This window comes from Macrotis lagotis, chromosome 1 (genome assembly GCF_037893015.1).
Source record: "Macrotis lagotis isolate mMagLag1 chromosome 1, bilby.v1.9.chrom.fasta, whole genome shotgun sequence".
NCBI lineage: Eukaryota > Metazoa > Chordata > Mammalia > Peramelemorphia > Peramelidae > Macrotis > Macrotis lagotis.
Genome location: NC_133658.1, coordinates 625,030,638 through 625,052,550, shown reverse-complemented (window position 1 = coordinate 625,052,550; position 21,913 = coordinate 625,030,638). Strand labels below are relative to the sequence as shown.

Sequence of the window (21,913 nt, the reverse complement as noted above, 5' to 3'; positions counted from 1 at the left end):
AATGTTATCTCTGAGTAAATATTTTACTTTATGGAAACATCTGGATTAATTATAATGATAAAGTTATAGGCAGTTCTGAACTAGACACTTATGAGTAGGGTGAAGCAGAAAATCTGTTTTGAAACTTGAATGTTGATTTTATTTTTCTTAATGCATTAAGTTCTCTTTCCTTCTTTAGTAAACAATGTCATGAACATAATCCAATATTTGTGAGATTATTAAGACTTTTATAAGGCTTTGGGAACAACACTGCTCATTGTAGATGAGTAGAAATGAAAAAGTAGATTACAAAAAGCTGGATTGAATGATTTCAGGATATAATGTACTCTCTAAGAGGAGATCTCTCGACATAGTTCATCTCAGGGTATTTGCTTTTTGCCAAACCTCTTCTTAAAAGGGGAGTACAGAAAAAATATAATTTCATAGCTAATTAATATTTTTGGTTAAATGATATTTTAGAGTAAATTAAAATATCCATGAGCCTGCCCATAATAAATATTTCAAGCCTACCTCAACCCTCCTATTTTCTCATTTACACCTCATTGTTTTCATCATTACAATCCTAACTGATTTGAGTTTGCTTCCTATTTATAGATCAAATACCATAAACAAATTATAAGTGGAATGTAAAAACTATTCAAATGATATCATTTCATGTAGTTGTTAATTGGCTCAATTCAATTTAATTGCTATTTATTGAGAATTCACAATGATCATGGGCTAGGACTATGGTACTGTGGTTGAGGATGCCTTTTTGTTGTCAATAGTTTCAGCTTTAAAGTATGCTAAAACAAAAATTGAGGAAAACAAGCATTTTAAATCTTTTTGTAAGCACAGATATTTCAAATAATATTCAAGAAGGAAGGTGAAATTCTTGATCACACAATTGAAATATAGTTGCAATAACTCAGTCTCTTTAGTATTTTATTTGTTATAAATACAAGTCAATACCACAAGATGGCACTTTCTTACTTGCAACATCTACTTTTACAAACAGCTTCGGAAAATGGTCGCCACAATTTTTTAATGTGTAATTTTTTTTCCAGTTATTATTGAAACTTTTAAAAAAAGCAAGACTTTCTACAAACAGGATTTGTGTTTGATGCATATTAAATGAGGTCAGAGAATTAAATTCAAAAAAAGAATTTATAAATATTCAGGTAAGAAAATTGAAATTACAAAAGCAGAGTTTGTCATAATTAAACAGAATTACACTTGTGTGTGTGTGGCCAAAGCTATATCTACATGGCTATGTTTGAGTTAAAAGACAGGTTTAATCATTAAATAATCTAATCCATTCACCAAGCTAACCATCTACTTCATCTTTACATCACTGTCATCCACTGCAGAATCAATTCAGAAATAGTCATCCTTTCAACTAGTCTAGCAATGAGACCACCCAGTTCTTTTCTACCAAAGCCCACTTAACAACACAGACATCCCATCCAGTGTAAAAAACAGAATAAGTTATTTTCCATGTAAAAACTCAGAGAATTTCTGAAAGCGTATTCCAATCTATGTTCATCAAAATAGGCAATCCAATTTGAAAGTCTTTGAACCAATATGTAAACTCTAGAAAACTCAGTGTTGATGAATGGGAATAATAAGGAATCTGCACTAATATAGTGCATAAGGATGCAATATCAAATTCGTCATCGACAGCAGATGTCTCGGTCGGAGTTAAGGATTGTCATCATGCCATTGAAGATAAAACTCATTAAGTCTGTGGGAATTTTATGAGGTTCACTTCCTCCCATTTTCTGAAAGGAGGAGATAGATTTTTCATGTCTCTTGAAGAAGGAGAGGAGGAAGTAAAACAACAATCAAAAAGGGGGGGGGTTGGGATGCCAGACCTAAAGATCTTTGACTCAGTGTCCAAATAAACCAGAGGCAAAATTATTTTTGCAATATTTATATTCTGCCCTGTATATCACATCAAGAGATTCCTCAAAAAACTGAGAAGTCTGAAAACTACAAAAGGGAAAGCAGTTAAGGCAGTTGATGTCTACATTTGGATTCCTTTTCATGTTACATGTCTAAGTCTCCATCGTAGGCTAAGGTCAGAGGCTTCTGTTGGGGAGGTGTGCTTTGATGCTGTTTTGGCTTCTTGCTGCAAGGACAAAAGAAATTGTTCAGAAACAGAAAGTCAGTGACACACAACAAGCAGCATAACAAACTGCAGCTGAGGCAATAATTCATATTTTCAAATGACAATAAATGAATTTTTTAGCTGAAATTTGGGGACTTCATCTAGGGAAAAAGGAAGTCATCTTCCAAAGAGTAACAACAAGGGAGGAATGCTGGCACTTCACTAAAAACAAATGAAATGCCTTCAAATTAGAAAGAATTTGGTCTGCCTAAAAGAGCACCCATTTTCGTTTTCATTTGTTCAGAGATCTAGGGCCATTTTTTAAAGAAATTATAAAACAGGAATTTGGAAGCTTATCATTTCATTCACCTCCAGCACTTATTCCTCACTTGAAACAAGTGGAACAGCTGCTGACAGATGATGTTTTCAAGTAAACATATATCCCTCCTCAATCCTTTTCTTGTCAGAACTCTGACATTCTTAAGGTGATACAGGGGAAGTCCTGTTAGAATAAGGGCTCCAATGAGAATTTGCATAGATATTCTTATGTATGAGTTAGGTCACTCTTACATCTACTGGTTAGAGAGTTACCTGAGTATGTTATACCCTTTTGTAGATAAGGAAACCAGATCAGTTAGGGTCAGGGTTTTCTTAAGGCTCAAATGTGATAATGGATTTGAAGCATTTTGCACACCTTAAAGAGCCATACAAATATCATTCATTATTGCTGCTATCAGTCTCTAATCTCTAGGCCTCCAATATGGCAATGACTAGAAAACCAGGTAGAAAAATCCAGTTGTTTAAAATATGTGAATTGTGTACACACTGACTTGTGTTTCCCCCAGGCAAGGTAGAGGAGGTAAGAAAATTACCTTTTGAATATTATATTTTAAAATCAATGAACATATTTCAAATGCCTGAAAATTAGTTTCTCTAAGATAAACTAAATTGTGAGTATGACAGATAAGACTTAAATCTTGGGGGCTGTACATAAGGTGCCCAATTTTCACAATTTTCTCATCCCAGATCTGTTAGGAATCTCTTGCAATTGATGTAAGACATTATGATCCAATGTTGACTGAGTTTTCACATTTATTCATGAACTACAAACCATTCAGTATGCATCTAAAAGTACAACCAACCAAAGTGTTTCTAATTTCTCAAAGAAGTCATAAACATTTCAAAATAAAATGAAATTTTAGTTTAAATATGTGTCAGATGTACACATACATGATATGTACATTTTTTTTGGATCTGAATCTGTAATTTCATTGTTAAAGAGAATTCTCTTGTGATGGGGCAGTTGCAATTCTTTGTGTTTTGTTTTGTTTTGTTTTTTATTGTTGATCTGGAACTGAGATTTCATTAGTGCAGTTAACTGTTGGTGCAAGAATTCTCTCCAGGGTTGCAGATCATTGAACTATATGTAATTCATGATATTTGAGAATTACCTGGGTCCTAAGAGTTTAAATGACATTCCATGTCAGCCAGCTAATATATGTTTAAGGGTAAATCTGGGTTTTGTGTTGATTTGTATATTTGTATTTCCATGTATATGTGCATAAATACATATATTCATGTAAAAGCTAACATGTATACAAGAATAAATATACAATTACACATGTGCATGCATATGTGTATATATATATATATATATATATATATTTGTATGTGTTTGTTAAGATTCTTCATTTATAACTGGAAACAACCTTAAAGGACATCTAATTCAATCAATATTCAATTTTATAGATGAGGAAACTAAAGTTCCAAGAGAAGAAGTGACTTGCTCAATGTCACATAGGTAATAAGTATTTCAGATCCTTAAATAGCCCCAAAATTATAAATATTCTTTTAGTTTCAGCAGGATATGACTCCAATTTCAGGTCATGATATGACTCCAGTTCAAATTTCAGGCCCCTGTCTCCAGGAACACTTTAGTCTTTCCTGTGAGACCTTACCTTCCTTTGGTACCTTTTATAGCTTTCTTTCAAAGACTTCAAGAATAAAACCTAAGGATATCATTACTTAATTGTGGGGATAGAAAAGTGGCACAAAAACAACAATAAATAAATAAATGAATAAATGAATAAATAAATAACATTACAAAAAACTCCAAAAGATTAATACAGTTTTTCTATAGAATCTATCCAATAGAAAAAGAATTCTAAGACAGCTTGGTCAAAAGGCTCAAGTTCACTTTGGATATAACAAGATTGATCCTAATTTCTTTTAGAAATATGAATCGGGGCAGCTAGGTGGCGTAGTGGATAAAGCACGGGCCTTGGAGTCAGGAGTACCTGGGTTCAAATCCGGTCTCAGACACTTAATAATTACCTAGCTGTGTGGCCTTGGGCAAGCCACTTAACCCCGTTTGCCTCGCAAAAACCTTAAAAAAAAAAAAAAGAAAAGGAAATATGAATCACTTTTGAGATGTCTCTCACTTTGGGGATTTAGAATGGAAGTTTTTTTAAAAGGCATGCTCATGGGAGCCTAACCTTTACAAATCTGGACTTAGTGGTACACATTGAGCTGGCCAGTGTTTCTCAGAATACTTGGGGTAAAAGTTAAAATTATTTTAAAGTGGGGAATACTTAATAAAGTCTTTGGGGAAACATTTCCCTTCATTTAGATATCAGTGTTTTTGAAAGTGACCATATATTTAGAGAGAGAACCCCATGACCAAAATGAGAGATTTTCAGCTAGATAGTCATTGATACTGCTCTGAAATCAGGCAAGTTTATTTTTGGGGTCCCAAGACTCTTCCTTTATTTCCTCCCTTTTAAACTTTAAGCAATTAGTTCCTCACACTCTTTCCACTATCTCTTTTATAAAAATATGCTGTCTAAAAAGTAATCAATAAATGTGTTTACACTAAGGTTTAAGGTGATACTGTCTCAGGAAGATGATAATAGGAGACAAAAACTTAAAGCAAGAAAGAATGAATTGTGGAATTCTAGATAGGAATCTGCTATTCTCCATGCAGTTGTTTGTTTATTTGTTCATTTCAGTGGGGAAGGTGGGCTTCTCAGCATCCTTAAAAGTTATTCTATGCAGGATGTTTGCACCACCTATTATTAAGTCCAGGAACCCTTTATATTCTCCTTGAAAGCACCCTATCTAATTCTACTTTAGCAGGTGCAGGTTAGGAGGGGTGCTATATGAAATATCATCTTTATCTGACTCTGGAGGAATTAAATTTCCACAGTGGCACAAGGGATGGTAGAGTAGATGAAGTTGTCTCAAGTAATTGCCATGTGCTATGTTTAAGTTAATAAAAATATCACCCCATGGTCTTTTCACTAAATTGCCTCATGAATCTTTATTGCACAAGAAACCTTGGCATCAGGAACACCAAAGGAAGAGAAATAGAGTGGATATTCAGAAGACTAGATTTGAACACAAGTGGCCTTTAAAGCAGGCTATTTTTTTCATATTTTCTTCTAGCATTCCTGGATCTTTTAATGATACTTCCTTTGTCTAATACAGAAGTTAAGACTTGCAACCAAAAAAAATTCTTTAGGCAAAGCTAGCAACAAATCTTGTTGCTTCAGGAGATAGTGGAAAACTCTCTACAGATAAGCATATAACAAATGCAATAAAAAAGTCCTATTTCCCTTTAGTCATTATGCAGAGACATGTTATTTATTAATTTATAGAAACATGATTTTGATTGGTTCTATATCTTTACCTTTCCTATAGTTATGAAATATAGGGTATGTGAGAGATCTCAGTCGGCAAAATGCTCAGGATTATTTATAATCAATAACCAAAGGATGTGCTTAGCACTGTGAAAGTTACAAAAAAATTGATAAAACATGGTCCCTGTCCTCAAAGACCTTAAAATCCAGTAGAAGAGCAAACATGATTACAAGGTAAATTTAAGAAAGTAAGTGATAATTTCCAGAAGTATATCTCACAGGGGAGAGAAAGGCAGACAGACAGAGAAACAATTACAGTCAGCCAGAGAAGGAGAGACAGAGATGGAGACAGAGAGAGAGAATAAGACAATCAGAGAATGAGAGAGACAGAGAGACAGAGAAAGACAGAGACAGAGAGACAGACAATTAGTCTGAGAATGAGAGAGAGAGAGAGAGAGAGAGAGAGAGAGAGAGAGAGAGAGAGAGAGAGAGAGAGAGAGAGATTGGGGTTATCAGGCAGAAGCCTTCATAGAAGAGAAGTATTTAGTTTTGGTCTTGGGGGGTTGGTAGAATTTCTATAAAATAAGGTTCTGGGCATCTGGGCAAATAGTAGAGAGTACTTATACTATTCCTAATGAAAAAAAATGGCCTGCACAAAAGTCACTGAAGTGAGAAATGATAAGACATAGAATGAAAAAATAGTCTAGAATACATATATATGAGAAAATGGAAAGGTAAATACTGTAAACCCTATAGAAAAGCTTAAATGGAGGGTTAAAAGTGCTTGTGTCTTGGGGGGAAGCAGGGGATGGGGGGTGGGAATAGCAATCAAAATGGTATCAAAGATGGATTAATCAAGAGAAGGGGGTCAAACATGAGGTCTATATGCTTCTAGGTCAAACATGAAGTTTATGTGCTGCCAGGAAACTGCAACACTCTTATTGTTGGAACCAGATTAAAATATGATTGAGAAATATTTCATAAAAATAAAAAATATAACAGGACATAAATAATACTGCTATGTATTTTTGTAAGTCAATATATGACCTTCAGGGATCATATGGTTTAAAAACTTTTTGAGTGAGACAAACTCAAATTTAGAGATTCAGAAAAGGAGAAATATTATAGTTAGAAAATCAATTGTAAGACATTTATATAATCCATAATAAAAGATTATGAAAGCTTGAACTAGGGAATGGGCAGTGAAATAAAAATGAAGGCATAAAATAGAGAAATAACTAAGAGGAAGGCTTGACAAAATTTGTTAGTTGAAAAGATTTGTACGAGATAGTGAAGGTAAAAGACTTAGTAAATAGCTTCACAAAAGCTTTATCCTTACATCAAATTTGTGTCTCTGACACAACTGCAAAGTGTCTATTGTGCTAATGCAAACTTAATTGTATTATTAATATATTAAATATAATGACAATTTTAATTCTTTGAATAATAAATATTTTCTTGAAGCACAAAATTAATGAACTTTATTCCAACTGTGAAATTGACTATCAGATTAAAGGTATATATATATATATATGTGTATATATATATATATATATATATATACACATACATATATATATAATATACATACACATTATGTATATTATATATATATGTTTTTCTTCTTGTTGAATATTGAAATTTGGAAAATAAGCTTCTCTATCATGAACTCTTAAAAGAAAAATGACACTATTTTTAACTTGTATAGTAAGGAATCATAGAATCCTGACCTTACAACTCAGCAATAACTAAAAAGTCTATTATGTTTTATATTATTATGTTTTTTTTACTTATATGGGTGGGGTAGGGTCTGGTCCAGATTTTTGTTGAGTTGATTTTTTTTTCAGAAAAATCTTTCCATTGTCTAACTTGTGTGTCTGTTTATATTTTAAGCCTCTTTCCCCTTAAATAAAAATAATTCTTCATATAAGAATATGGGTAGGTTAATTCAGGTATCATCCATAAATACCGACACAATTCAAACCATTTGTTTATTATTGTCTAAGTTATTAGTGAGTGATTTTTTAAAATCTTTTCAGTAGTGTAGTGTTTGGCTAGATTTTTTAATTTTATTAGATGGGGAATTTCATTTTAGAAAATTCTATCAATGCAAATTAGTATCTAGTCTATAATTTATAGTGGTCTTAAAGGACTGCCTAGGTTTCTGTATTATTATGTGATCTGCCCAGGGTCACATAGGCAAAATGTATATGACAAAGGTAGAACTAGTACCCAGGTCTTCCAGACAATGAAGTCAATTGTGTATACACTATGTACACTGCCTTCACTAAGGCAGAGTAGGATGCTTATCTTAGTCTTTCTTAAAATTTTTGAATTTACTTTATAGATGTGAATCAGTTCATAGAAAGAATTGTCAAGGACACTCAGAAAGCCAGGCTAAATGGTTCTTAGATATTGTCCTCTACCTTCACTTGTCATGGTCATGTTCTGGTTCCTTGAGAATGAATCACAAATATACCATGAATATATTATCCTTTTTCAAAACTTTGAGACATTAACATGAAAGATAAACTGAACATAAATTTTTTTTTATGTTTTTTTTTTCAAGGCAAGCAGGGTTAATTGGCTTGCCCAAGGCCACACAGCTAGGTGATTATTAAGTGTCTGAGGCCAGATTTGAACCCAGGTACTCCTGACTCCAGGGCCGGTGCTTTATCCACTACGCCACCTAACCGCCCCTCTTTTTTTTTTTTAAATTCAGAATGTACTTCTGGATCTCACAGTATGTCTCAGGGTCAGCCTCATAGATATCAGTTCTGTGGATATTTAAAAATATTAACCATGAGTTCTGTTTGGTGATGATGATGTTTGTCCTTCATTCTTGTAGAGGACCACAACATCAGGGAGGTGATAATATGACAAGTACATGAAATTGTATTTGAGTGAGGGGGGGGGGCGGTGGCTGTGCTAATTCACCAGTCTCACTTTCAACTCTAGAGCTATCTAGTTCCAAAGGTGAGATATGAATCAGGATGACTGGAGATAGCCCTGGATGTGAGGCAGAGTAAAGTGACTTATCCAAGCTCACACAGCTGGTTAGTGTCAAATGTCTGAAGCTGGATTTGAAATCTAGTCCTCCTGCTCCAAGGATCTATCCACTGCACCATTTAACTGCCCTTCTGTTTGGTAGGACATTGATAAAACTAGCTAATTTTAATTGTCGAAATCTAATTATAATGATATTCACCCAAGTAACATCTTTACTAGAAGATGTTTCCCAGGATCCATTCCAATTTTGACATTTTATCATCCACAAAATACAAAACTGAAGACAAGCAAACCGAAACATATTTTTGTTCATTTGCTAACACTAACAGTTCTAATCAAATATGCTATCTAAGATTCAGTGGAAACATGGAACTAGACCTTTTTTTCAGAATGAAAAAGAACAGAATGAAACCTGATTTTTTGAGCCTGGAGACCAAGTATTTTCCCCTCTCTTGGCTTCAGAGTCTTCCACTATAAAATGAATGGGTTCAACTAAATCATCTCTAAAGTCTCTTTGAATTTTAATAATATGAACTCATGACCAAGTACAATTAAACCTTTTCATTGGCAAGGACAGGAGAGATTATTATGGGTTCCTCAGACTAGATTTTACAGATTCTTCTCTCTGATTGATCTAAATGAAAATTATTATTGGGAAATGGTCCTGAGGATACATTCATATGTACAGACATGGTCTAGGTTGAAAAGAGTGCCTTTCAGATCTTTTATGAGACAGGAGACTTTCAATAGACTTTTCCTACATCAACTTTGACTGACCAAAGCTATCGATATTAACCACCTTCGTTGTCATAGTAACAGTCTTTGTGGCTAAATTAGCCAAGCATGGATTTGAATTGAGATGCAAACTTGGAAGAAAAAAAATTTAAAAAAACACTGACTCTGCTATGAGACAGGCAAAGAATATAAAGAAGGAAGAATAGTAAGATCTCAATTTTAATTTCAGAGGAAAAAAAGTAAAACTTTGATCTCATAAAAAAAGTAAAAAAAAAATTCTCTTTGAAAACCATGCCTAGGAAGTTAATTGAATATTCAGTGTTTTTAATATTCTCAACACACCTAAAAACATTCATTTTGTCTGCTTCAAAGCTAGCTAGGCAGCCAAATTACATTTTGTACAGTAAAATCATCTTTTAAAAAAACTTCTGGATGTATCAATCACTCAGATTTCTAAGGAAATACAATAAAAAATCACATTAAAATGGCTCTTTAAGAGTTTACAAAGTGGTTGGAATTCCTTATAACCATCCAGAGGAGTAGAAAGTACAATAAAGACTCATTCTAAATGGAATATCAGATAATATATAGAGGTAGCCTCCAAAGGAATATTTTTCATTGATGTGGATACTCCTCTAACCAGTATAGATCACTAAGCATCCAGGTCTTCTTATCCTATGAAGTTCACTTCCATAATTGAGTATCTTCACCAAAACCATCTTACAGCTTGATTAAAGTTTCAAAGTATGGATGGAGTTGGAGAATTAAATGATTTAATCTCCCTCTGTTCCATTCTAACAAACTGCTTTTATTTTCATTAAAAATAAAATACAAAACAATTCTGCTGACAAATAATTTGACCAAATTGTTTGGCCATTTCTTTCTAGATGTTCAGAAGTATGCTTTTAGGACATGGTGATAGCTTAATGAAAGTCTGTTTGTCATATTATAGAAGTATTCTCTGGGTAAAGATTTTTTAAATCTTTTGACATCTTCCTACAAAACAGAATACTATCTAGAAAATAGTGCTCTCATAATTACTTTAACTAAGGTGGAAGTCCTAATGGAAAAATGTGTCCTCAGAAGATTAATTTTGTGGAAATGATAGATATAATTTAATCATGATTTCAGGAGTTTTTTGATATTCTGGGGTCACCATATTGTGAACCAGAAATTCTTAACCTTTTATGTGTCATGGAGCCCTTTGGTAGGACAGTGAAGTCTGTGGGCCTTTTATCAGAATAATGCTTTTAAATGCATAAAATAAAATACATAATAAAGGAAATCAAATATCCTTAAACATATACATTTTTATATGCTGCTAACCAAGATTATCCTGGAGCCTGATATGTAAGAGCTGATTGTTAAATTTTCAATATGAACATTTACACATCAGAATTTGACAGGTGTTGCAAATAAAGGTTTGACTGATATTTTGGTTGATTGTCTAGACTTAAGAAAGAGAAAATGTGAATAGTGCTGATTAGATTCAATACTTGTCATGCATACAACTTTCTCACAGAGTGTCTGTTAAATATGTGTGGATAATCCCCTGCATATAATCTTGGTTGTAACCTGCTTTCTTCTAGTTTACATGCTGTCTAGTCAAATACTATGGGTTTTTAATACAATATAGCACTTACCAAATGAGATAAGATGTAAATATCAGGAAAATCAGGAGGAGAAAACCACCAGCAGAAACACCATAAACCCAGACCTTAACTCGACCATCTGTTAAAATATAAAGATAAAAGAAATGCCTCATAGGTAAAGTGCTATATCATTTGTCAAAAAAAATGAAATTTTTGAAAAACCCAGATGTTAATCAGGTCTTGAAATTAATACTAGAGTTTTAACCTCTCGTATCCTATCCTCAGTATTAAATGGTATTTACAAACTTTGCAGAGAAAAACATAATTTGGATTTAATAAAATTTTTTTTCTTAACAAATTATTGGATTGTTATATCTTATGAAGTCGTTGAGTTGGACTTATGGAATACCATTGGTACATGTCAATGGGCACAGAAATGAATTAGTTGTGATTTGCAACACTGGAAAGAAATATATTCCTTTAATAAAATGATAAAACCATAGGTTTATTTTATCTTTAAAATAACCTAATTTTGATTTCCTTTTTAATCCCACTTGAAATCATTGTCAGCAAAGAATCATTTTAAAAATTAAGAGAATGCTAAAAATAAAATAATAATGCCTTCTTTCTTAACTAGAATTCGTAATACACACAGATAATTACCAAGTTTCTGTGAGAAACAACATGGTGGATAGATGAATAAATACTCCTCAGATTCAGAGTTAGGTTTGAATACTGCCTGACACATAATAGCTATGTGTCCTTGGACAAGACATTTAACTGTTTAGCGTTTCGGGGTAAAAAAATATTGATCTACATTGTTAGAGGAAATTCCTCAGTGTAGCTAATTCTACTCTAATAGCTCCAATTGATAAAAATTAAAGGTGCTGTTTAAAATAAAAGAAACAAAATAAGAAATAATAATAAAAACAAACAATCTGTATTTTGTATGTGTTTGTATAGAGGAAAGAAAATTGGAAGAGGATTCAAGAGATCTGGACCATGTTCTGTCTCTTTGACTCACTTATTTGAGTTGATTGATGTGAACTCAAATCATGTTATCCCTCTAGATCTAGTTTCCTTATCTACAAAATAAGATCCCTTATAGCTGCAGCCTTTTATGACCTATTTAATGAAAGGTCTTTGAAAGTGAAACACAATTTCATTTACACATCAATAGCAACATGGTAAATTATTCACTATGGACAACATTTTTGTATTTTGACAAGTCTGTCCTTGAACAAATTGATCCCCATAAATATAACCTGCATTTACAGGCTACTAAAACATACAATTGATCATATGTTTTACTTTGCTTCTGGTTATTTGGCACTGCAAGGACCTCATCATAAATACAAATACAATGTCTCAGTGAATTGGTGTCTATAAAAAAACAAGATGAAAACAGGAAATATTCAGTCCATGAATTATTTGCTCTATGTGATGCCAGACACCTGGTGAAACTGATCATTTCTCTGAATTCACTTCCTGCTATGACATATAGACATAAGACGGACATACTTCCCTAAAGTTTCTTTTAACAATTATGTAGAAACAATTTCATACGTATTCCATTTGTGTTTATTTAAGCAGATTTGTTGACTAAAGGACAATAACAAAAGGCAAATTAAACTGAAATTCAACATTTGATTTTACAATTCAAATTCTACCTGTACTGATATAATGATTCCTCTGAAAGTATAAGAGAAAGAGTACATTTCATTTAGAATCAGGATATTTGGATTCTAATACTAGCATTGAATCTTACAAGTCATTTGAATATGACCAAGTACTTTAACCCTCTTTAAGAGTCAGTTACTTCATTTTGCAATGTAGAGATAGAAATCCAGAGTGATGAAAAAGCTTAGATTTTAGGTCATATCTATAAACTACCTATCTCAGAGGGATCATCACAGGGTAAAAACTTTGAAAACTGTAAACAGTTATAGATGTGAGTTGTTGCTTTTATTGTTTATAAAAGGATAGGAAGAGTTGCAGACCGTACAGCAACATTAACAGTTTCGGGCAAGTAAACAATTTACCCTGAGCCCACATAATTAATGCATAATAAATGTGGCACACGAAAACAGACAATACCAGAAAAATGCCCAAAAATTGCATTATAGTTGTTAATGTGCATATGTTAACAGTTCTATTATATTGCAAGAGTATAATTAAGTAGTTACAATATACACATCATCATCCTGATTTTAACTCATGTCAAATGAAAAAACAATCAAATCTATAATAAATAGCACTTGCTTTGAATAAAAGAACAATCAATTCTGATTGTGCTCTTCCAATCTATTTCAATCATTCCCTTCCAGGACATGTTCAAGCCTTAAGCAGTTTTTGAAATGAGGGCTCTCTAAAGTAACTCTAGTTTTCCTAGGTCATGAAATTTTTAGCAAACCTTTGATTCTGAGCCCTTTGAAACACTAATGATGAAATCACCTTAGTTTAAGTTCTGAATTGGGGGCAAAATATCATCCTTGAATATCCATCTTTCCTTAGTTATTATTTCACAATCAATCAGAATTTTTCACATACTTTTAGTCATGTTCTTGGGAATCTGGGTTCATAATAAATGCCTCACTGTGTTATCTGGAGATAATTACTAGAGATCTCAGTTGATATCTCATTAGATATCTGCAATGGTTTGGAATCCAGTGTTGGTCTTGTTTCCCAAGACCCAACTCAACCTATTGTCCCTAATTAGTTTGCACTAGAAATATAGGTAGACAGCAGAAATATTATTTCATTTATTTGAGATAAGGAAGGACAGGCAACTAGAATCAAAGTCATCCATTGTCCTATAAACCAAAGACCAGATTTTGGGGGATTGTGTTCTTTGCTGAATGTACCAGTTAGTATTGATTGATAAAAAGTTGAATGTGCATATTCATGAATATTGACTCTCACATTCATTTTCACTCCATTAATATTCCAGTCCAGATCCTTACAATGAAATAGCCTAAAGATGTTGTTGATGGGAACTTGATTCTTTGGGTATCACATGTAAGTCTCTAGCTATTACTGTTTCATCCTATTACAGGTCTAGAAGAGATCACAGAAGCCTTATGACATCTATCCAGACAATCAGTCAACAAGAAAATCAATAATTTATTAGGTTCCCACTGGGTATCAAGCACTATATTAGATGCTAGGGAGACAAAGATAAAGGTAAAAAAAGAAAATTCTCTTTCTTGGAGTGTGCAGTCTAGCTAGGGACAGGCATATAGAAAGAAGATTTGTAGAGGAGGGAGGAGGCACTAACATCAGAAAGAGCAGGAAAAATCTGACCTAAAAAGTGATATTTACACTATGAAAGAAACTAAGAGAGAAGGAGGAAAGGAGGAGTGTGGGGCAGATAGAATCAAGGCAGAGGAAGAGGAGAGAGATTATGAGGAAACATCCTGAAGTCCAGCCTGGTTGAACCATCCACAGTGGGATGGGGAATGACATGAAATAAACTTGGAAAAGCAAGTTTGGGCCAGTTTGTGAAAGGCTCCAATATCTAAACAAAGTAGCTTGATTCTCAAGGCAATGGAGAGTCACTGGAGTTGATTGAATAGATTAATGACATGTTCAGATATATGCTTTAGGGAAATTAGTTTGATGGTCATGGATTGGAGAGGAGAGAGACTGGAAGAAACAAGAGCAACCTGGGAAACCACTGTAATAGTTCAAGGTGACAAAGGAATGAATTAGGGTGATGGCTCTGTGAATGGAAAAATACAGCATGGAACAACTGGGTGACCACATGGGATGAATAAGAGTGTGAAGTTAAGGCTGAGACTGAGGTTATGAACCTGGATGCCTGGGAGATTGGTAGTACCTTAACAGAAAAAGGGAAGTTCATAAGATTAGTAAGTTTGAGAAGGGCAATCAATTTAATTAATTAATTAATCAAAAATCATGTATTAAACACATTACTCACAAGACACTGTGTCAGCAAACATACAAACAGAAATCAAGAAACAATTGATACTCTCACCAAGGAACCAAGCTAGTCTATTGGACACCTAGTTCAACAGACATTTAAAGATAAGCAAACTAAGGTAAGCAAAGGGAGATTCGATCAATTGTCCAAGGTCTCACAGACAGGAGAAGCTTGAGTCAGGTTTGAACCTGTTCTCTAACTTGAAAACCACTTTTCGTTCCCCTATAGTCACTAAAGAATTAAAGCACCTTAGTGAAAGAGAATTAGAAGACAAGGCCCCCTCTTCAGGAGAGGATTTGTATCTATAAGCATTTTCCTTCTAATCAGTTTGAAATTGATTTTATGTGTAATGGTAAGCTGCATGGAAAAGAAAAACATAAAGGAGAAAATAATAGAATGGAAATGCAAAAGAACAGAAGGTGAGGATAACCTAGGAGAAGAGAAGCAAACAATAATAATATTAAAAATGATTTTTAAGGTAGAGAGTATATTTTATTCTTTAAACAATTGCAAAGACACTTCATATAGTGCTGAGAATATGGTAAGCCTCAAATAAATGGAACTGGAGAGCATGTGAGGTAGTTATTACCTCCCCTTATGTTTCTTCCCTTCCTATTTCCTTCCCTTTCCCCTCTGAAAAACCATAATTAGGAGAGAACTGGAAATCTTTTCCATATATGACAATTTAGAGGATGCTGATGACAACTGTATAGTTCATTATAAACAAGAGTTCATAGTATCCGTATGGCAAAAATAAATCATTAAAATAGAATTCTCTTCAATAATGGATGGTGTGAGTTCTTTGCTCCTAGATATGACAACCTGTTCAACTACATTTTTTTTATCACTGTTCCAGAATCACCTTATCTCTTATGAAAAAGCTATTTCCCATTCAACTTGGGATATTTACCAGAGATTCTCAGATTCCAGATTTAGGTTCTGCCCTTCCACTTTGAATCATAAAACAAAGGTTTAGAAAAATGTTGGGAGTTTTATAGTTTACCCTTTGCACCCCATCCAAACTTGACAAATGGATATCCAACTTGCATTTGAGCACTTCCAATGAGGAAAATCTCCCAGTTTCACAAGTAAGTCTTTTCCAAAGCTGAGCAATTCTAACAATCATTATGTTTTCCTTAGTTATTCAATTGTCAAAATATGGTTCCCTATTTTTCTTCTACTTCTACCCTAGTCCTTTTATCCTAATGTAGACTAACACTATTCCTCAAACTGAAGGAGAATGTGGGCAGATCTTGGTCCTTTTCCCTTTACCTGTTAATATCATGAATGTAACATGTCAGAAATAGCAATCACAAGATCTACTTCAATGAGGGGAAAATATATATGATTTTGTCAATAATTTAGACTTACCTGGATCAAGAGGTTGAAGGGACCATCCTTTGAAAATATCATGTATTTTTGAATTCACAGGTTTGTTCTTTGTTGCAATATTTTTAACATCTGCTTTTTTATCCTCTGAGCCGGGTATTTTAACACAGTAATCCAAGAAACCATCTGATCTCATTATCTCAGTATAGCCCTTTTCACAGCCACAGACTCCACCCTACATCATAAAAATAATTAAGATTTCATAGCCAGTTGTACAGTTAAAACCAGAATAAATTAAATATAGAAACCACTTAAGATATGAACTACTTGCTCTGCCAACTTTAGAGTTTAAGCACCTTTTTTGTCAATAAGCTAAAATCAAACACATTAAGCTGTTTTTTTTCAATACTAAGGTCACTCTCTAGATTAGAATAAACTAGACAGGTTGTCAAAAGTAGCCATGGTCATTTTACCTGATAAATATAAAAACACAATTTATTATAAAGGCATTAACATTATTTCTTTTCTCAACATGCTGAAAATTTTTGTAAATATTCATTCATTCAGTTCACAGGAGCATTTGGGAATTAATCCTTGTTACCTCTGATCATGCCATTTATTCACCACGGCAAACCAGCAGCACTTACACAGATAAGGAAATCTGAACACAATTGGAGCCTATCTCCTCTGCAAGGCCTCTGTAGCCTTTTTTCCTTTTGAGAATGTACTGAGCTCCCCTTTAAGTTATACCTCCTTTGAGGTATCCTGTGTCCTTTGTCCCCCGGAGTATTCAGCTCCACACTGAACAGTCAGAACATCTAAATGGTGCTGACTGCCAACATTCACTATGTTGGCGAGGAGTAGGGGTATTTAGCTGTCTGCTGGCATGAGGGAATAAAAAAGGAATGACCAAGGCAGTTGTAAATGGAATCAGAGAATTATAAAGCTTGGCAATCCACCTCCCTTTGGTTCCTGGGCGGTTCACAACCATCCCAGGGAATTCTTTCAAATGCCTAGCCCAAATCCCCTTGCTGGGAGTTGAGCTCAATATCTTGCTTTGTTTTCAGGACAAATGCTCCAAATACCTACAATATACTACTATTTCTTGACTCCTAACCAGTTCAATGCTCAATTTTTATTTTATATGCAAAAGGACAGATTGTGCAAAGGTCACCTTCAAGAACACCACCCTGACCCAGTGAGGGTTCCTACACTTGGAAATATAGTCTGGAATAGTAGTTTGTCAATTCCAAATGAAATTTATAAATAGCTATTATGTCATCTATGTGCTTGGGATACAAAGATGGAAAAAAATTCAGTTCCTATCTCAATGAATTTACTTTCTACTATGGTAAAAACAATCCACAGGTAAGAAAATACAAAGTAATTTCAGTGGGAGGAGTGATAACAATTGAGTTGGGAGAGGGACAGAGGAAAAACTTGTAGGAGGTGGCACATGAATTGAGATTTGAAGGATGCTTAGAATGAGGAGGAATGGAAGTGAGAAATGGGAAATAAACTTGGACCAGTCGAATTTAGGTAAAACACAGAGAGTGTGATGAGTAGTTGTGCCAAATTTCTCTTAAAAATAGATTGAAGTCATCTTATAAAGAACTTTAAATGACAGATGATTATATTCTATCTCAATGACAACAGGAAGTCATTTTGCTTTGCATAAGGGAATAACTTGAGCAGATCTATGATTTAAGCATATCTATTAAGCAATTTGGGGGGAAATAGATTGAAATAGAGACACTAGGATCTAGGAGACTATAAGCTTATTACCTAGAGGCTGATATATGAGTGGGGAAAAGAGAATAGATGGGAGAGATGTGGAAACAAAATCAACACCTACAAATATCAAGGAGAGTGGAAAGGAAAAGAAATCAGACCAGTTGAAGTGGTACCAGGAGAGGATATTACTATATAAAATGAGGAAGAAGTAGTGCAGAGATTTCATGGAAGTTGAGAAATAAGAAAATAAAGTTGGCAATTACAATGCCATTGCTAACTTTGAAGGGAGTAGTTTGAACTGAATGTGAAGGGATGAAAATATTATTTCAAGGAAATGAGAAGTGAGAAGAATGTGAGGAAGTGGAAACAATGAGTTCAGATTGCTTTTAGATGGCAAAATAAACCTGGAATAGTAGATTGGGACAGAATTGTGAAAGTCTTTATTATTGGCTGAGGAGTTTATACTTTATCCTAAAGACAACAGTGAGCCACCAAAGGATTTTGAAGAGAGAGAGAGGAAAAACTTATCCTGAAGCCTCAGAAAGATTATTTTACAGCTGATTTGAGGGAAGATTCAAGAAAGCAAATTCTGAAATTAGTGCTTAGTATATTCTGAATGAGATCTCTCATAGAATGACTACTTATTCAAATATTTCTAAATCAACTCATCCCATTTAGACAATCATATATTTGAGGATTTAACATGCATCAAGTGTACCTAACTTTAAGGAAAAAAAAGAAAAAAATACCATTCAAAAAAACTCAATGAAAATATGTTGGTACAGTGTAATCAGCAATTTTCTCCCAGGTAATTAGTGCAGAATATAGACCAACTCTTCTGATGATATTTCACAGTTTTAATTTAGAATATCATAGGACATTCAATAAAGAGACTTAATTAGGAAAAGTGATAGCAGCTCAGCTAATTAAAGCTATCCTCCAAGATATATCTCTTGTCAGTCTCAAGGAATAGCAGAATTATGGCACATGGATTTGAAAGATATGCAGTCAAACATGCCTGCGGCTAGAGGAACAAAAAAGAGTTTAATTGATCAAGTTCATATTCTCTTATGATTTATTAAAGGACAGGGCAACTCCAGGGCTGGATGAGGGCAATTACTTCACACTCAAAAAAGAAGCCTTTGAAAACACTGGTAGTGCCTTATAGAAGCTTTGTTGTATAGAAGCTCAGTGTTGGTCACTGGAATCTGTCCCAAGTCTAATCCTTTCTGGAAAAGAACAACTATAAAATCCTATCGATCTCTTGCATTTTTTTAGCAAATCATTTTAAGATGTACATTTCTTTTATAAGGTACAACACAATTCAAAAGCTTTTTTTTCATTACATACTCGAGTTACTAGAACATACCAGAACTGAAATTGAGTGCAATTTATTACACATTTTGCTGTAAGCCCCGAGGGAAAGAAAAATCTGCTTCAAAGATTTAAATTTCCCACTGAAATGAAGAATGAATGAAAAATGTCCTCATGCCATCAATGTAATCAATTCCAAGTAATGACTTTAACAAATTATGAACATATATATTTATACTATCTTTCAATATAAATAGATCAGATGTATTTGTTGGTCTAAAATTAGGAGTGATGAAACAATTAAGGTCTCTTAATTACTAATTCAACCTAATATAAATTATAAGCCTGGAAGATAAGTTGTGGGATAGGAACATTGAAAGAAAAAAATGTCATAGTCTTTAGTCCAGTAGAAAAAAATTCCTTCTGCAACTAGGTTTGCTCTTGCATACTCCGCTAGATGGTATCATGCCCACATAAGACACCTGCTAACACTCCATCAGACTAAACAAGATCATCTGACAGCTTTGATTTGGAGGAATTAGACTACTTTTTCCAAGACTGCAACTTCTGACTCACCTGTGTACAGTAGGAAAAAGGTTTTCTGCAGACTGGATTACATTGTCTTATTGAAGTAGGTCGTGACTGGGCAGAGCAGCCCCCTAGAAAGCAAACCTTGGCATCATTTGGGGATTTCATTAACATGTGGCATTCAAATAGCTTCCCTTTCTCCTCTTTCTTTTAAGAAGAATATTCAAGCCATTTCAGGGAGGATATATTTTTTTATCAAATATGCATGCAAAAAGCCAGGAGCAGAGTCCAAGACTGATTAACTCAGAGTAGATTGTTAGGGATTATTTTTTTTGCTAATGTAACATTTACAGTGTAGTTAAAATGCCTTAGAGTTGAAAACCAATTAATGGTCAGTGCAATTCACCCTCACAGGCATGATTTAAGGTAATATATATACCACACTATTAGAAGAAGATTTGAAAAAATCTTATTTAGCTACAGGATCAACAACACCTGTCTGTTTCTTATATATTCCTCAAAATATATCACATTAACCAGGTATTAGACAATTATAGTAAGTAAAGTTAAAGAATTAGTTATCAGAATTTGATATTTATACTATATAAGACTATTAAATCAAAAATTGCTGTGAAAAATTTCAGGAGAATAAATCCATAGATCTTTTAAATTACTTGATTCTGACTCCATGGGGTCTAAATAAATTGTAAAGTCAATGACTGTGGGCTTTTCAGCTCTTAATAAGTAAATATACAGTACGTAAGTATGTATTAATTAAATATACAATTTGATATTTAAGTCATAAGATTGTAGAATTTTAGAAATGGAAATGGGAAAGGAAAGGGGGAAGAAGAATGGAATGGGTGGTTTTTAAGTACCATTATGTTATGCACTGTGCTATTTTAAAAATATAATCTCATTTTTCCCTCTTTTGATAACCCTAGGAATGAGGTGCTATTATTTTCCTCATTTTATAGTTGAAGCAACTGAAGCAGAAAGAAGTTAAAATACTTACCTAGAGCCACTTAGCTAGTGTCTGAATCCTCTCACTGTACCATCTAACTGCCTGAAAGTTTCCAAACTCATTCTAAGATTCTCTGGGAAGTTATTATGTCCCACAATATGAAGAAAGAAAATAGCAGAGAGTAGATTCAAATCCAGAACCTTCAGGTTCAAATCCTATACACTTTAAAATTGTATCAGGTTGTACCTTTCTACTTAATAAAGATGATCATTTATGGAAGCATATATTCTGTAAAGAGCATTTGAACTCACATCATTATCAGTTATCTGTAATCACTGACCAACCATGTAAGAAGAAGGGGTCTCTTGCTCAATTGGATATTAATGGTGGCCTTGGTGAATTCTTTGGAGTGTTTTATTATTCTTTAAACAGATTGACTGCATGCAATCAAGGCTGAGACTGAACATTTGAGTCTTCTAGTTAATATTAAGTGACTCATATTTTTATTTTTTCTCCCTCGGTTTCCAAATAGGTAACTCACTCATTCTATTTTGAAACAAATGATCATCACCAATCATTGATAAGGGTCATATTTGTGTCAAAAGCAGAGCATTTAATTAGGAAAAATAGCACTGAGGTTCAATATACAGCTCTCCTACTTTTGTTCTATGTGGCATTGGATAAATCACAAACTATTTGGGTCTAAGCTTCCACATTTATAAAATGGGAGAAATTAGATGTAGTATTCTCTTCATTTAGCTCTAAATATTGGTCAATAAGTAGGAATTTTCTGTTTCTAATGTTTTCATTAATTGATGCTCCATTGGTAAGCTAAGAAAAATAAAGAGTAGATGCTCCCTATGTTTTAGCTATTTCTCCTTGTAACCAACTGAAAATAAGGTCTGGAGCTTCAGTTATAATGAATTATTTCCCCAAAATAGTAAATCTTTAAATCTGGCTTGTACAAATGTCTAATTAGAATTCACCAAATAGAAATATGAGTATATCAAAGCTATTTTATATCAGCATATAAAGCAA

At 33.6% G+C, this 21,913-nt stretch overlaps 1 protein-coding gene across 1 annotated transcript in view; it reads right to left on the bottom strand.

The window, feature by feature from the left end:
* Positions 1 to 914: 914 nt before the first annotated feature.
* The window catches only part of THSD7B (thrombospondin type 1 domain containing 7B), a 1,134,773-nt gene continuing 1,113,774 nt past the window's right edge, over positions 915 to 21,913 (bottom strand). The window contains exons 25-28 of the mRNA XM_074215070.1: positions 19,960 to 20,042; positions 16,378 to 16,570; positions 11,115 to 11,202; positions 915 to 2,110 (exon numbers count right to left, since the gene is read on the bottom strand). Of these exons, the coding sequence (XP_074071171.1) occupies positions 2,029 to 2,110; positions 11,115 to 11,202; positions 16,378 to 16,570; positions 19,960 to 20,042 (446 nt within the window). The 3' untranslated portion in view covers positions 915 to 2,028. The remainder of the gene's footprint in view (positions 2,111 to 11,114; positions 11,203 to 16,377; positions 16,571 to 19,959; positions 20,043 to 21,913) is intronic.